The sequence below is a fragment of the Python bivittatus genome, unplaced genomic scaffold, assembly GCF_059951505.1.
Source record: "Python bivittatus isolate LINGU-HERP-01145 unplaced genomic scaffold, Pbiv_v1 ctg000840_np1212, whole genome shotgun sequence".
In the NCBI taxonomy this organism is placed as follows: Eukaryota; Metazoa; Chordata; class Lepidosauria; order Squamata; family Pythonidae; genus Python; species Python bivittatus.
Window position 1 is genome coordinate 43,607,717 of NW_028277113.1, and position 16,085 is coordinate 43,623,801.

Here is a 16,085-nt window from a genome sequence, read left to right on the forward strand (position 1 = left end):
ACCAGCCGAAGTGATTCACGGGACCGGGGGCGGGGGGCGGGGGGAGACTGAGCGAGAGAGAGGAATATCAATTCAGCAAAGCGCTCGTTCAATTGAGCGGCTTTTCGGGAACTGTCCGAGGTCCTGAACCTCTGAAAGGCGGCAAGTGACTCTGCCTTCGTAAAGGGCCGTCTCCCCAGAGCCTTCAGTTTGCCACGTTTCCAGCCAGTCTTTTCTCTTTCGGGCAGCAAGAGTACGGGAAAGGACTCGAGGGGACCCCGAGAAGTTTGGTAATTGGGGAAAAAAAGCAGGGGTTTTGAGCGGGAATTGCTGGGGAATAAGTCAATCGCGAGTGTGCAAGTGACAGTGCAAACGCATGCGCATGGCTGGCGAGCTGCCGTCCCTGGCTAAAAAGCCTGCTACCAGCGGATGTGAGCAATGCAAGGATTTCCACCTGGCTCCCGAGATCGAAGGGGAAACTGTAAGTACTTCAAGCACCACCCCAAAACAGGTTGCGGAAACCTGTCGGAATGGCATTCACTCCTTTGCTCTTGGCGTGTCCATATATATGCTGGGACACAGTGCTTAAGGATGAACCCGAGCTTTCCGTTTAGGAATACCGAGGCTTCCAGTCCTAGACTCAGATGCCACAGGTCTTTACGAGCCTCAAAAACAGACCCACTGGACACGAGAAGCCTCGCGGGAAGAAGGAACAGCATGTTAATTCATAAGGTCTCTCTCCTTGGTGGGGTGGGAAAGGTCGGAGGAGTAGTTTTGTTAGGTTGACGTTTGCGATTGCCCTGGTTTTCTTAGGAAACTTGAAGGGGGCAAGGTGGGAGAGGGGAGTTTAACAGATGGCATTGACAACTCAGAGAGGACGTTAATCTGGAAAGAATGCCAGGCAAGGTCCGCATCAAGATGTTTCATGCAGTTTGGAATTGAGGAAGAGCGAGCATGGATTGGAAAAGAACTGTACAATACGAAACCGAAGAAACTGTATGTGTAGAAAAACCAAAGAAGGTTGGTGGGTGGACGAGAACGTTGAGCATGTCCTTGTCTTACAAGCCAAAGACACCTGCTGGAATAGATCCCCTCTAACAACAGCCTATCAGGGGAGATCCGCGTGCTCAGCCCTGTAAAAAAAAAATTTCAAAGCTAAGAGATGTCTTATTTTCTGCTCGTCAGTGAGCTCTATTCCCACCAACCTAGCTCATTCTCGATATTCAGTACATTACTTTGCTTTTCATTGATGGAGATGGCAGCAATCCTTGTTTTATACGGAGCACATGATTTCCTTTTTAAAGTTAAGAGGCAAAAACAGGAAACAAACGGAGAGTAACACACGCCTTCAGTCAGCCAAGTCTTTCACAGTGTAACGCCAGAGGGCGCAGTTGGGAACTGGCGAAGATAGCTGGCTGCAAATGATTCCAAAAGTTAGCAAGCGATCTGTTGTGTAACCGTACTTTGCTTACCTAAACGTGATTGAGAGAGAAAAAAATAATTTTGGAACTAGCTTCAGCAAAGGATAAGGAAAAAATAAAACTATAAATATTTTTTTCAGGTAAATAGGATGGACCCATCAATTTATGCATAACTTCGCCAAAACTGAAGGATGGAATGGGATGGCTTGATCTCACAAATTCCAGAATTTAGGGTCCACCATCCAGGAGCCTTTCTCCTTGCTCAGAATTAACACACTTCCCCTGCCTGTTTTGCAAGCTGGATGAGGATGATAGTTGTTGTGGGCAAACACATTTGGAAGAAAAAGTTCTGTGGAATGGAACATGAAGTAACAAGTCTTGAATAAATAAGTGATAGTAATGTCTGGAAGAAATTACAGTTCAAAAAGATTCATTTTTAAACATCTCATAAAGGCTTAGAAGGTTTTGGACTGTTTATAGTGACTGGATATTTCTAATGTTCAGTGCTGGTGCTATTTTAAATGGTTTATGTAGCTATTTGCCTGAGAGAGAAGGGCTAGATGTTTGGGGAAATTATTTTCTAAACTATCTTGAAGGTCTTTTGTCCCAAAAGGGAAAATAAACGTGTTTTTTTTAAATAAGGACTCCCAGAAATACTTAAACCTGGACCAGTGTGTGCTTTAGAAAGTTGCATTATGCTTGCTTATAATACACAAACACACTCATGGTTAGATTAGCTATTATTATTATGGTTGGTCGCACAGTCAGCCAGATGTTTAGACTGGATTTGGCATTTTTATCCACCTGCTGAGTCCTTCCCAAGGACCTGGGATAGGCAGGTGTTCTTGTTTGGTGGTGTTAAAGGTATCGGCGCAGGACATAAACTGTTCCAAGTAAAGCTGCCTGTTGCATTTGACTGATGGTGATTTTGTCAATGCCGATGGTCTTCAAGTGGTGCTCCAGGTGTTTTGGGACTGCACCCAAGGTGCCTATAACTATTGGTACTATCTTTGCTTTCCTTTGCCACAGTTGTTCTACTTCTATTTGCAGGTGTTTATATTTTGTGATTTTCTCCAGTACTTTCTCTTCTATTCTGCTGTCTCCAGGTATTGCACTGCCCACTATCCAGACTTTTTTGTCTTTCTTATCAACAATTGTTAAGTCTGGGGTGTTATGTGGCAGGTGCTTGTCTGTTTGAATTCTAAAGTCCCAGAACACTTCAGCTTCTTCATTTTCTATTGTTTTGTCTGTTTTGTGGTCCCCCCAGTTCTTCCTTGCAGGTAAATGGTATTTCTTGCAGATATTCCAGTGCACCATTGTTGTCACTTTGTCATGCTTTTGTTTGTAGTCACTCTGTGCGATCTTCTTGCAGCAATTAATTAGCTGGTCACCTATTTCTTCAGCTTCTTTGCAGAGGCAGCATTTGCTGTCTGTTGCTGTCTTTTTGATTCTGGCTTCGTATGCATTTGTTCTTAAGGCTTGGTCTTGTGCAGCCAGAATTAGCCCTCTGTCTTCAAGTGATGTTCCAGATGTTTTCGGATGATGATGATGATGATGATTATATTGGATAATCTGCAATTAGATTCACAGTCAAAGACTTAATAATTCAAATCCTAACCAAGGACCTAAGAATTATTAAAGTGATGTCTGAGAATATAGGCAGTTCCAAGTAGAGTTTTTTTGGTAAAATTCGGGTGTTCAGGTCTGATAAATTCAAAATTTCTAAATATGAAGGGAGACTTTCAGGTATTGCTCCAAGGGCCCCAGTTATGGCTGGTATACAGCAGATTTCTTTTTCCATAAGCGTTCACCTTCGATCTGCAAGTCCCAGTATTTTGTAATCTTTTCCAATTGCTTTTCCTCAATCCTAGCATCCCCCAGTATAGCAACATCAATGAACCAGACTTTCTTCTTTTCAATGGCTTTCATATCAGGCATGCCTGTCTGTTTGGATCTTAAAGTCCAATAAGATCTTAGCCTGTTCATTTTCCAAAATCTTCTCGTCTTGATGGTCCCAGTGGTTTTTGCTACATTGAGATCCAAATCTCTGGCAAAGTTTTCCAATTAATAATTTTGGCAACTAAGTCATGACACTGCTTATAGTCAGTTTGTGAAATCTTACTGCAACAACTGATCAAATGGTCAATTGTTTCATCCTTTTCACTAAAAAGGCAGCATTTGCTGTTGTTTGTTACATGCTGAATTTTCACTTTCATGGAATTAGTTGGCAAAGCTCGTTCTTGAGCTGCTAAAATAAAGCCTTCAGTTTCTTTCTTTCACACTCCTGAACTTAACCAGCTCCATGTGGGGGTTTTATCAGCTCTTCCTTCTACATTTTTCAAGTATTGACCGTGCATTGGCTTGTTCTTCCAATTAACAAATTGATTTTAATTGTTTTTCTATACTCAGCCTTCACCTTTGTTGTTTTCAAGAGCTTTCCTTGATTGACTTCCCTGAACAAGGGTTCTTCACTTTTCTTGATGTAGTCATTCAAGCCATGTTTTTCTTCTTTCACTGTTTGTTTCACCTGTAGGGGTTATTATTTTTGTTGTTGTTGTTATTGGTTGCACAGTCAGCAAGATGTTTAGACTGGATCTGGCATTTTTATCCATCTATTGAGTCCTTCCCAAGGACCTGGGATAGACAGATGTTGTTGTTTGATGGTGTTAAAAGTATCATTGTAGGGTGTAAGCTGTTTTGTTGTTGTTGTTATTATTAAATATTATTATACAATTAATTTGACCAAGAAACAAAATTCAGGTGATTTGGGGGCTAGTAGTAGACTTAACAGGTGAATTGGAAACAGATGTAAACTGTACCCTGATATTTATAGGAGATTGTCCTTATAAATGGCCATCACTATTAGGAAGAGGAAGGTAAAGCGTGCAGGGCACAATGAAACAAAAATACTGCCAATTTTCTACTCAACAGTTGGTCACCCAGTATTGTGTCACATGGGAAAGCTGTGTTAATCTATATTGACAGAGAATCATGAGTCTGGTAGCACCTTTTCCGATTAACACATTTTATTGAAAGGCATAAGCTATGCCTTTCAATAAAATGTGTTAGTTGGAAAAGGTGTTACCAGACTCCTTCTGATCCTCTGTCACAGGAATCTTACCAAGAGGTTAAAGTTGCATTTGATTCCCTCCCGCCTTCTTCCAAGATCCCCTTCTTTGTTATTTATCAAATTCAAAGCAAAGAGTCTTGAGGTATCTTATACAGATTAAGGAATGCATTGCAAGCATCAAATTAGCAGAGACAATATTGTAAGCATCTCATTATTAGAATGTTGCTGTGCCATTTCACATACCAGATCTCTGCAGAGGTAATTTTTTTTCTGTAGTATGTGCAAGTTTTTTTTTTTTTTTGTGGTGGGGGGGAGTTGGTGGTGGGAGAAATTGAAATAATAAAGGAACTCAAAGATTATTAATATTTAAAGGCAGTAAGTAATTGGCCAGTTCACATATTTAAAGGGAATCCATATATATAAACCCACTTAGCACATATGAATTACTAGCTGGATTCAGAACTGTGGGAATACATGTATTTGATTGCATATCAAATAAAAGTAATACATTATGGGGTATATGCCTTGTACTTTAAAGTGTGTCTCTATAACGAATAGCAGGGATTTGCAAACACATATATCATACAAACACATTGGCCATAACTCAGTATAAGCTATGGTGTGATTCCTTCTAAAATTAGAACAATACCCAATTGGAAGAAATTTAAAAAAATTAAATGCATTTGTCTTTTTCTGTTTCATATGCATATATACAACTCATTTATTTCAATATTAAAGTGGAACAGATAACACTGTGTAGTAAGATGAAATTCAATCTTTTGACCAGTCAACATTAGGGAACCTAAGCAATCAAAAAGGTAATAATACATGATGTGCTATGAAGTTGCTTGATTTTCTTTTGGACATTATCTTGTAATTTATTAGGCACATCCTAAATTGTCAGATGGACATTGCAGACAGCTAGCTTTTGCTCCATAGTGAAAACAGTGCTACTTAGTAGGAATGAATGAATAAATGAACATGACAGCTAGTTGGTAGAAATTTTAAAGCTAACATACATTATTTCAGCCAAATTGGCTGACCCATTTTTGAGTTCCTGATACATATTATTATATTTCTCCTTGCTATTCAGCTGAATAAAAGATACTGCCTTTGCTGTTAGGTGTTACCAGAGGCATGGCTCCTAGTGCTGTTGAATAGAAAGATGGTGTGCAGCTATTTCTGCATTTCCCTCCTTAACACTTTTTTCCTTAGTTGGAAAACACGGAGAGTTACAAGAGGCAGAAAGTGTTACCTGTTTTCTTCCACAAAGAGGCAGGACATTTACATGCTGCCTCCCTTTCCAATAAAAGAATGAGCAAAGACATAGGAGAAAAAAACAACTTATCCAGAAGCATTCTAAAACAGAAAAACCAATAGCATAGACCCTTAAAGCATTCAGTGGGTTTTGTTTTATGGAACAAAGAAAGAGTGTAGTATTTTCTTTTCTCTTTCCTTTTGGAACCTGTCTTTCCTAAATAGGAATGCAAGATCAGTTTTGGCGTAATTTAGGAAGAAAAGCAAGCAGGAATAAGGCAGTATGTAACAATACACCATCTGCTTTATTATAGCCCTCATTTGTTATGAGAGCCAAAGAACTTTTGAAAATAAAGACTGGGCCAATCTTCTTGTCAGTCCTGAAAATACAATGCTTTTCAGCTTCAAGCAGCACTGTTTCTGCCCCATTCACAGAATTCTCGCTGAACAACAAAGCAGCTGTCAAGGAAGTAAGGAAGCCTATAGTGTTCCATTTGTTAAGACATAGATTTCTTTGCATTTCTAACAGCAGTTAGAAAAACCATTGGGTGCCATTGCAGCATGGCAGCTCTCAGCAACCCAGCATATAGCTTTTTCTGGCATCTGTAATCTATTTCCTAATATTCTGTTTTGCAGCCCATGGGATCAGAGCAGATGGAAATGCGCAAAAGGCAGACCTCTGCATCCCAGGAAATATCAGGCGCCATCCTGGCCCAGCCTGGGGTAGAGACTCGAGGCTCCCATCCCTGTTGCTTCTGCTGGTGCTGCTGTTGCAGTTGCTCCTGGTATGCCTTTAAAATATACTCAATCCACCCAGAGGAGGGAGGAGGGCAGATGACAGCTAGTCACCATAGGAACATAGACATATGTCCCTTGGGTAATCAGATAAGCAGGAAAAGAAGATACCTACAGTAAGCTAGGCAACAGCTGTATGAAGATGAAAACAAAATCATGCTCTTTGCGGAGTTGCATAAAGATGCAAATAAAATTGATGCTATTCATACGTTATGTGTTTCCCATTATGTTTTTGTAACAGGATAACTTCATTCACAAATATATTCTAGATCTATAAAGTTGGAAGTGGTTTAAAAGGCTAAATGGACCAATGATCTGATTCTGGGTTAAATTAGATTATTCATAAAATGTGAATTGCACTACTTGGTGCTCCAATTTTTGTTTTTTATTTCCTGTAAGTACATGATAGACCACTGAACTCAGGATGAAGAAGCCTAATATCTCACCCCTCCATTTATTGGGATAAATATACAGTAAATGCATATGCAATGTGTGAATGTGTGTGTAGGTAAAAAACATTGGTGCAATTGGAACTTTTTAAAGTTTTAAGATTTTTCCAAAAGCCTGGAAAGAAGAAAGCTACCAGGTACTCTCAGTCTGGATTCTGCCACTCTGCTGCTACAATGAAGTAAATAAAATCCAGACATGAAGCAGCATGAAATGCATTTCATAGGTAGCCTTATTTAGCTCTTATATTGTGAATGATAGGCCCTTAAGCATGGAAGCATTTCAGAAGATCATGTAATGTTTGATCCTTAGTAGATGAAAGACATGTTGAGAAAAAAGTAGTTTGAAACAGCATTCATGGAAGAAAGAAAATTAGATTACTGTCTCTACAAAGTGCTGGTAGATGAAGGATATAGCTTCAACCTGAAATCAGTATTTTGAAAATATATACTAAATGTAACTGTGAGGCAGAAAAGAGGGTAGTAACAATATTTATACATGAATAATTGCATTAATACCTTGATAATTCTTCCAGGAGACAGATTCAAAGTAGTATCTCTTCAGCAGTAGCATCTCTTCAACAAATTTAGGATTCATAGGCTGATACATATGGGACTTGCTTTGGTGGCAGCTGGCCTCCTCTGGGGTTGAAAATTAAGTAGGGTCAGGCCTGATTAATACTTGGATGAAAAACCTGAAGGAAATACAGGTAGTCCCTGGGTTAGGAATGCCTGGTTTAAGGACAACCCATAATTAAAACGGAGCCTATTGTAGCAAAATTTGAGTCAGATGCACAATGATTTGAGTCAGATGCACAATGGTTCAAATTAATTACACAATATTACTTGTACAGTATTATACAACAATACTGTTCTGGCTTAAGGACAGACCTTGGGAACGGAACTCGTTCTTAAACTGGGGACTACCTGTACAGTGCTTCAGACTAGACAGGGAATTGAGAAAATACTTCCAAAGATGACAGTGGCAAACCACTTCCTTATTGTTGCCAAAGAAATCAAAAAGGCATGCCTCTGAAATCATGAGTCAAGCTTGATTTGAAGAAGACTACTGACTATCGAACATGGAACACAGTCCTCGTGTTTATCTCAACTACAAAGCTTTAGCATCAGCCCAAGGTATATTGCAGCCGACTGGGATAACATAAAATCAGTAATCTGAAGTATTGTGCTCATACCACTGAGTTAACATACTTTTAGAATAATTGTCTTAGTTCTGAGACAGCATTGTAGTCTATTGGTGATGTTTTTGTAAGTAAACTGTAGATTAAAACTTTTACTCACGTCAGCATTAAGAGCAGCCCAGTCTACCTACCTACTGCTCTCTAGCTGTTTTGGACTTCATTTTCAAAACTGTCAGCCGACATTATTTTACCCAAAATAATACTTATAATAATACTTAGGTTGCCCGATGGTCTTGAAGGCTGTTGTTTTTATCACTGGCTCCATATTTGCAGAAAATCAGTTTATTGCTCACATAAATTTGAGATTGACAGGCCATTGGGTAGGACATAACTTGATAACTTCAAGAGATCCAGAGCAGATCAATTTGGGCAGTTAATGATTTCTTTAATTTGGAAGCATATATTTCAAATAATAAGTATCTAAGTACTTCAAAGTTCTTACAGTATTATTATAAACATTTATTCCACTACGGACAAATATAAAGAAAAATACAAACCAATTTCTGCATGAGCTTTTCATTTTTATTGCATATAAATGGTTATTTTATCCAATTTTATCACTTTTAAAAATAGATGTACAGTTACAATGATGAAAAACAGTTGCTCAGTTAAGTATTAAATATTAGTTGTTAAATCACCAGATATCTGTGATGTCAAAATAAGTCCTACTACATTTAGTGGCCAGGAACATGACCAGAAGTAGAATAGTCTCACAAAATAATTTATTTCTTTGGAATAACTATTTTAGGGACAAAGAGAAATGTGAAACAAACTACAAATGAATGCTCTACTTATACTCTAAGTTTACAAAAAAGCATTTCCTCCAATAACCTGAATGAATTAGAAAGAAAAAAATGAATAGTAATAAGAATAGCATCTTAAAGTACAGAATCATCAACATTCAAAGCATGTTTGTACTTTATAGAAACTGTCTGTGAGGCATTTATTTATTTGTTATCTGGAGAAGGAACATTGTCTCCTTGTACAGTTTTGTCTGGGATTTTAGGCCAGAGTTATTCTCAGTTGTTGTTAATCCAAATAGCCCTGCTGTACAAATGTATTAAGTTCATTTGCATTCCACCTTTAAAGATGGTAGTGTGTGTGTGCGCGCGCGCATCTCCTAAAATCTGTCTCTCTCTCTCTGAATAGCGATATAGACAAAGCACAATTAAATATAGCTAGGAAAAACTTACCTTGGAGGCAAAGGTGGCAGGCTGTAAGCAATTTTTCAATGGCATATTAACCTTCTAGGACAAATGGAAGTTGCATGGTATGTTTCAACCAGACCTAAAAAAATCTAGTTCAAATCCACCTTTAGTTATGGAAGTTTACAGGGTGACTTGGGGCCAGTCACTAACTTTTACCCCAACTTATTCCCCTTATGCCATTCTTGGGGGAAAAATGTAAGAGGGAATGTTATGTATGTTACTTTGAGCTCTTGGATGAAAAGTGGAATATAAGTCTGGCAAATATATAATAAATAAGTTCAAAGGCAGTATTTGAAAGTCAGTAAAGATAACTGCACTTGAAACAAAAGCAAACAAGGAGGAGATAACATCTAATGATGTTGATGTTCTTATTTACCATTCCAAAAACCATTCATGGGGTAGGCAGAGTGAGAGAATAGAACATGTACCAATCCCTACAAAAGAACTTAATTCCCTCCCCAAATCTTGGGGGGAAACTTCCATTAAATAATACCGCAGAAGCCAAAATGTATCCTACAATTAACCTAACCTCCATCCTGCCCTACTCACACTACAGAGACGGCCTCCCGTTCTCATTATTATTCCTCCGTGCCATCTCCATAAGGCTGTTTTACTTTTTTTTACTCAACCAACCACTCCAGTGATTGCTCCAAAGTCTGTTATGTGCCTTTCTTCCCAGCTCATGGTGCTTTCTTGTTTTCTATTTTTTCTCCTAAACAGCCCTCCCTTGACTGATGAACAATTTTGAATTTAAGTGTTTATTGGCTCTTAGAAAGCCTTTTTGTTGGTCCTTTACATCCATTATGATTTTAATTTTCTTTAGTTCCTGGGGCATTTCCTGAGGAATATTTTTTACATTTTTGATCCCATGAACTTGTATTTGTGGATGGGTTCAAGAATATCTCAGCTGATAACATTCAGTCCATACCACTATCCATCAGATTACTGTCACTTGAAGTAAACATTATAATCAGCTGAGGTTACATTACAAGAAAACAAAACCTTATCAATATCCAACCATTAATTGTATAAATACCCACTAGATTCTCAGCTGCAACAGGACTGAAATCGGAATTTTGGATTTCAGTGAAAGGCAGGTCCAGCACCATATGCTTGACTTAGATCCATTAAAACCTTGAAAAGCTAAATATATTAAGATCATTGCTCCCATCAAAAGCAGATTTTTGCCACTTTTTTAAAAAAAAAAGTAAAATAGTCCAATCAAAGACGTTTGACATTACAACTGCTTTGGTCCTGAACGTTTGAGGAGTCAGGGACTACGGCAAAATTAGAGACAAGGAAATTAGGACAACTATAAAAATATTGTGTATTTACATCACCTAGTATTGCAAAATGGGCAGAAATAGACAACTAAGACTGTAATTGGGTAACACTTACCAAAGAGTAAATTCCATTGAAAATTTATCTGATTCTAAATCACACGTATGTAAAATCACACTGCAATGCCCATTGTTTCAAATACAACATTCCCTATCCCGCAATCACACCACTTAGCCATTTCTTTCAAGGCAAGAAGGTGCAGCAATTCCTTCTAATGTAAAAGCTTCTTCGTTGATTTAAATGAGTTCAAAACATGAAGCAGTCTGATAAAGTTACAAGAAAGTTACCTCCTTGATATAAGGGGAAATTTCATAAAAACAGCAGAAAATACAAAGGATTGGGAGTTGTGGGTAGCATTAAAGTGCTAATTGTTTTCAGGTATGGTAAACATCTCTGTGTTGTGTTTTGGCATTCTTGCCCTCTTTCATACTGCAGATTTTCTAGAAGCAATCACATTTGCCGAAAATATTGTTCTTTTCTCTTCTGTCCATATTTTTAAAATAAAGCACGGACAACTGATGTATTATATGAGCCAATACTTTTGTAAGAAATTAAAAATGAGATGCCTTATCTTTCAATACATCAAGTTCAGAAGAAATTGCATGGTACATTAGCGCAGCTCTTACACTGGAGGAATTAGGTTGAAACCTATGTTCAGATATCAATCCCAGGGGTAAATTCAAAATCTCAGCAAATTGTTTATTTCAGCTTTACCAAACTCTTTATTTTATTACAGTCTTACCATTAGGAATCAAGACGAGAGGACAAGGGCAGCAGCACATGAAATCAGATTAGAAATGATTCCATACTGTGAAGAAAGGTAAGGATTAGCTGGGCAATAAAGGCATTGTGTTGGATTAAAGCACTGGTCATTCTCAGATAGCATGACCATGCTGACTGGGAGTGATGGGAGTTGTAGTTCAGCACATCTGGACGACACCAGATTGGAGAAGGCTCTATTACCATTCTTATACCAGTTTAACATGTTTCTGTTACCTAGATATAGATCACTATCATACATACATTCCCCTACAGAGAATGTCCAGTTAAAATGTAGCTATGAAAATATGGAAAATTAATGCAAGAATCTGCTTTTCTTTTTAACACTTTATTTCATGAAAACATGAGAAAAATCAGACTCTGTTGTTTTATACTGCAGCCACAGGTTAGCACTACAGAGCATGAAAGCATTGGATATACTATATAAACATACAGCAGATTATTGCACTGTTTGGATCAGCAATAAACATACAACAGGATAACAAATGGGAAAAAATGACTGGCAGTGTCGTAATATCTTAATGAGATATTATTTACAACTCTTGTGCAGTTTTTTCATTTACCTAAATTGCTTCAAATTTCAGATTTACCAATCTGCATAAAACATCCTAACTTCCATATTTTCCCCCCCGTTTTCCTTTCACGCTGTGGTAACCGGATGTTATTTTTCATTCATTTATAGCTCATCACCTACTCTTGAAGAAGCGAGTGCTTGGGGTCAATCTTTTGACCAATTGATGAGAACACCTGCTGGTCGAAATGCTTTCAGAGAATTCCTTCGGACAGAATTCAGTGAAGAAAACATGCTTTTCTGGTTGGCCTGTGAGGACTTAAAACAGGAATCCAACAAGACCAAAATTGAAGAAAAAGTCAGGCGAATCTATGAAGATTATGTTTCTATCCTTTCTCCAAGAGAGGTTTGTAATGTTTTGTAATATCCTTGATTCTAAGTGAGTCAACCAAAGATGCAAAATGTTCCGAGCTGATCCTGTTCAGATGGTGCATCTTAAGATTGTTAAGATTGTTAAAACCCGATAGTTTTAAAGTGATTTATTTTGTAACATTTAAACATTTATTCTTGTGAGGTGGTTTGAGGGGATGGTCTTTTTAGGGCTAAAAGTACAATTGTAATACTTTAAAAATGTTTAAAAACTTAGAATATATTTATTCTAATATAGTGAAGAAAATAATTACGTTGAAAAGAAAGTTGCCTTTAAGCATACCATTGAGGATGATAGGGATAAATGCTAAAATGATAAAAGTAGGGGACAGTTGTGACACTTATCTTTCTAGAAGACTGACATGGTTCAATCGCATAGGACAGATTTGAAAGGATTTATTTTTTCATCCTCTTCCCATTGCTAATGAAGTCCAGCTACATAGTAAACAGTGATATATGCATAGATTTATTAAAGTCTAACCTTGTTGCAATTATATATACAATGCTTCAGAATACATTTCAGGTATCAATAAATATTAATCTTGTAATATTCCATTAATCAATTCCCACTTCTAATTCATACAATGGATTTTTAACATACAATTCTTGTCCTTTATTTGTAAAACAATTTTTTAAAAAAAAGTGTTTATACCTCATGAAGACAAGAGACTGTACTTGTGAAATCTCTTTGTATACATCCTGTCTTCTCTTGATTTGAGATAGAAAATTAATTTAGTCCCTGATGGAGGTCTAGATGCTTTAGTATGATGGATTCCAAAATATCCAGGTCTGTTTAAATCCATCCTGTTAACCATTTGAAGAAAACCATTTTTTTTTCTCCCTTCAAGGAAAAACAATGGCTATGGGTTTTAAAATAAAGGTAAAACACTGAGATGAAAATACAACGTTGTCAAATATTTTAGTGGTAACAGAATAGCCTCCAGTTATGAAAAACATCTATGCCATTTTCAGGTCCATTGTGATACTATCAAATTGTTTCCATTGCCAGCAGCAGAGTAGAGAAGGGTGTTACTGAATACTATTAACAAATTCATTTATTCACAGGTCAGTCTGGACTCCAGAGTAAGAGGAATTATTAACCGGAACATATTGGAACCATCAGTACATACTTTTGATGATGCACAACTCCAGGTTTATATGTTGATGTTCAGAGATTCCTACCCTCGGTTTATGAACTCTGCTATGTACAAGGATTTAGTTGAGTCTCTTTCTCAAAAATCTGCTGAATCATAGAATTTAAACATATTTATTTTGCATCTACCTACCTACCTACCTACCTATACAAATAAAACTTTGGCCTACTATCCATTAATATCGAATTTAGAATCAACAAGCTGATTACATAAAAGTAATTCAGTAAGATGTATATCTTAATACGATGGCAAAAGTGTTCCAAAGTTTAAGAATTCCAAAACTTCACATTATTTCCAGGATTGTAAGTAGTTTCTGCCTGAATGATATGTGATGATGAAAAATATATAGAAAAAAAAATTAACAGCAGGAACATACACTAAAATTCTGAAATGTGTACACAGAAAGAGCTTTAAAAGAACAATTCTATGATATATTTGGAGTGCTTGACTATCCAAGTGTCCTATCAGTGACCGGCAGGCAGTGCAGAGGAGAGCACTCTTTCTAGTGTTCTTCTTACTTTAAAAATGAATTATTAAGCCTGATCCAAGTTTTCCCCTGCATCAGGGGTCTGGCAAAGGATAAGGGAACTATTGGATCAAACAGATCTCAGTTCTTTCCATTCTGCTCATTGTACAACCCATACTACGTCTCTGATAAGATCTCTCAAATACCAAAGCGACTCATATCAGAATTGTTGGAAAGCTGTGGGGAAGAGTCTGATATTGAAATTTATCCTCCAGAGCCTTACCACTAATCTTGGACAACAAAATCCAAGAAATCTTATGGCCCTTGAGGTTCTGTCTACAGACACCTATTTTAGCCTAAAACTACTTAAAACATATTTGGAATAAAATGTTACATTTGAAGGTTAATTCATATAACAATAATATTTATTTACTGAAAGCATACCAGAATTGAACTGTTTGACCAAGCTTAAGAGGGTTTTGAGGGTTTCTTAATGCTATCCTGTCTTTGAAAGGAGTGATTACTCTGCACTCTACAAAGCAAATACTTGCTTTGATATTGAAATATCCACATGGTAATTTCTTCATGCTCATATGACAACTGGCTTTGAGTTCTTGAAACAATTATAGATCTGATTTCCCTCATTTTTCTCTCTACCAACATAAAGTTCAGCCTAAGCATGATTCTTAGAATCCAGCGTAATCCAAGGAAATTCAAGGAATTCTTCTGATTCAAGGAAAATCAGAGTTTCACTTACAGACTTTGGAAATTTATTGACAATTCTTTTGGGCATGAGTGTTTCTTCATGAGTAGCATGACAGCATTTCAAAATCAACAGCAAAGCAAAGCAATTTTACACATGAACAATGAAGGGCACCAAAGAGAACTGTCACCTATAAAGTGTTATCTTATTACCAAATCCATGGAATTAATTTTTGTTAAAGTTTCTAGAAAAATTAAAAAGAACAGGAGCTTGGTATTCACTGCTCTAAATTAAGCATCCAATATGCATTTCAGCTACTTTCATTATGTAAATGGCAATCATCTTTGTTTTGTATATTCATAAAGGGAAACCAGTTTAATCTAGCAGTATCAATTTGTTAACTACTGAACCTATTAAAATCTTGCTTTCATCCTGATTTTGGGGAACTCTTAATAGTTTTCTACTGTTTAACCCAGCAAATAGCCTGGGATTTTCAAAGTATACATACATTATGAAAACTAATAGCACTGAACATCTTTCATAAAGAATGACTTTACATTTCTTTCTTTCTTTCATGATTATTTCCCGCTATTAAAAACATTCACTTTGTAAAAAAGAAGAGGTCATAGAATTGGTATCAACCTTGTCCCAAATCTCTTACCCTAATCCCAGGTTGGAAGCTTGTGATTGCTTTGGGTGGAAATGTATATTACTCTCACCAGTAATATTAGAATTCATCTCTAGCTTTAAGTATTGGCTCATGAGATTGCATCACATGCTGCTGACCATGGAATCAGAATCGGAAGGGACCTCAGAGGCCACCCAAGTCCAACTCCATACTCAGTACAGGATCCATTAGTGCAACCTCAGCAGATGACAATGTATCCTGTTTGAAGACCCCTAATGAAGGACAACTCACTACTTCATGTGATAGCCTGTTATTGAATGACAGTCAGGAAGTTCCTCATATCTAGCTGAACCTTCTACCTTATGTGCACTTCATGGTTAATCACTGTATGCCAGTATATCACTACACATGTATCTTCACATACACAAAGTATGAACTACTGGTTTTAGCTATAAAAGAAAGTGGAGCTAAAGTTGGTGGCAACAAAAGGATTATGTAAATGTCAGAGTAAAACAATATTCATGATTATATTTTTATTAAACCTATAAAGGAAGTTTTTAAAAAATGCTTTAAAAATTAATTACCTCTAAGTCAAAGATATATAATGGTGGAAAAAATGTGCAGAGGGAGAGGTTGCTCAGAATCTCCCTCATCCTATTTATATCAATAGAAAAATACATGCAAATTTTGCTCAA

The 16,085-nt window shown here is 37.1% G+C and overlaps 2 protein-coding genes across 2 annotated transcripts; one reads left to right on the plus strand and one right to left on the minus strand.

The window, feature by feature from the left end:
- Positions 1-2,258: 2,258 nt before the first annotated feature.
- LOC148213741 (uncharacterized) lies at positions 2,259-5,609 on the minus strand. Its single transcript, XM_088130916.1, has 4 exons — positions 5,601-5,609; positions 3,817-3,927; positions 3,661-3,673; positions 2,259-2,905 (listed from the first exon to the last, which is right to left on the minus strand). Exons 1-4 carry the CDS (start codon positions 5,607-5,609, stop codon positions 2,259-2,261), a joined length of 780 nt encoding a protein of 259 aa, XP_087987042.1.
- A 727-nt stretch (positions 5,610-6,336) lies between these two features.
- RGS20 (regulator of G protein signaling 20) lies at positions 6,337-13,693 on the plus strand. The gene is made up of 4 exons (XM_007428216.4): positions 6,337-6,512; positions 11,456-11,539; positions 12,182-12,416; positions 13,505-13,693. The coding sequence occupies exons 1-4, from the start codon at positions 6,367-6,369 to the stop codon at positions 13,691-13,693; spliced, it is 654 nt and encodes a 217-aa protein (XP_007428278.3). The 5' UTR covers positions 6,337-6,366.
- The last annotated feature ends 2,392 nt before the right edge of the window (positions 13,694-16,085 follow it).

Bases quoted from the DNA above. Each gene is read 5' to 3' on its own strand.
- RGS20 (XM_007428216.4), top strand. From the start codon at position 6,367: ATGGGATCAGAGCAGATGGAAATGCGCAAAAGGCAGACCTCTGCATCC. The intron at 6,513-11,455 runs GTATGCCTTTAA...ATTTTATTACAG, and splicing joins TGCTGTTGCAGTTGCTCCTG to TCTTACCATTAGGAATCAAG. The intron at 11,540-12,181 runs GTAAGGATTAGC...ATTCATTTATAG, and splicing joins ATTCCATACTGTGAAGAAAG to CTCATCACCTACTCTTGAAG.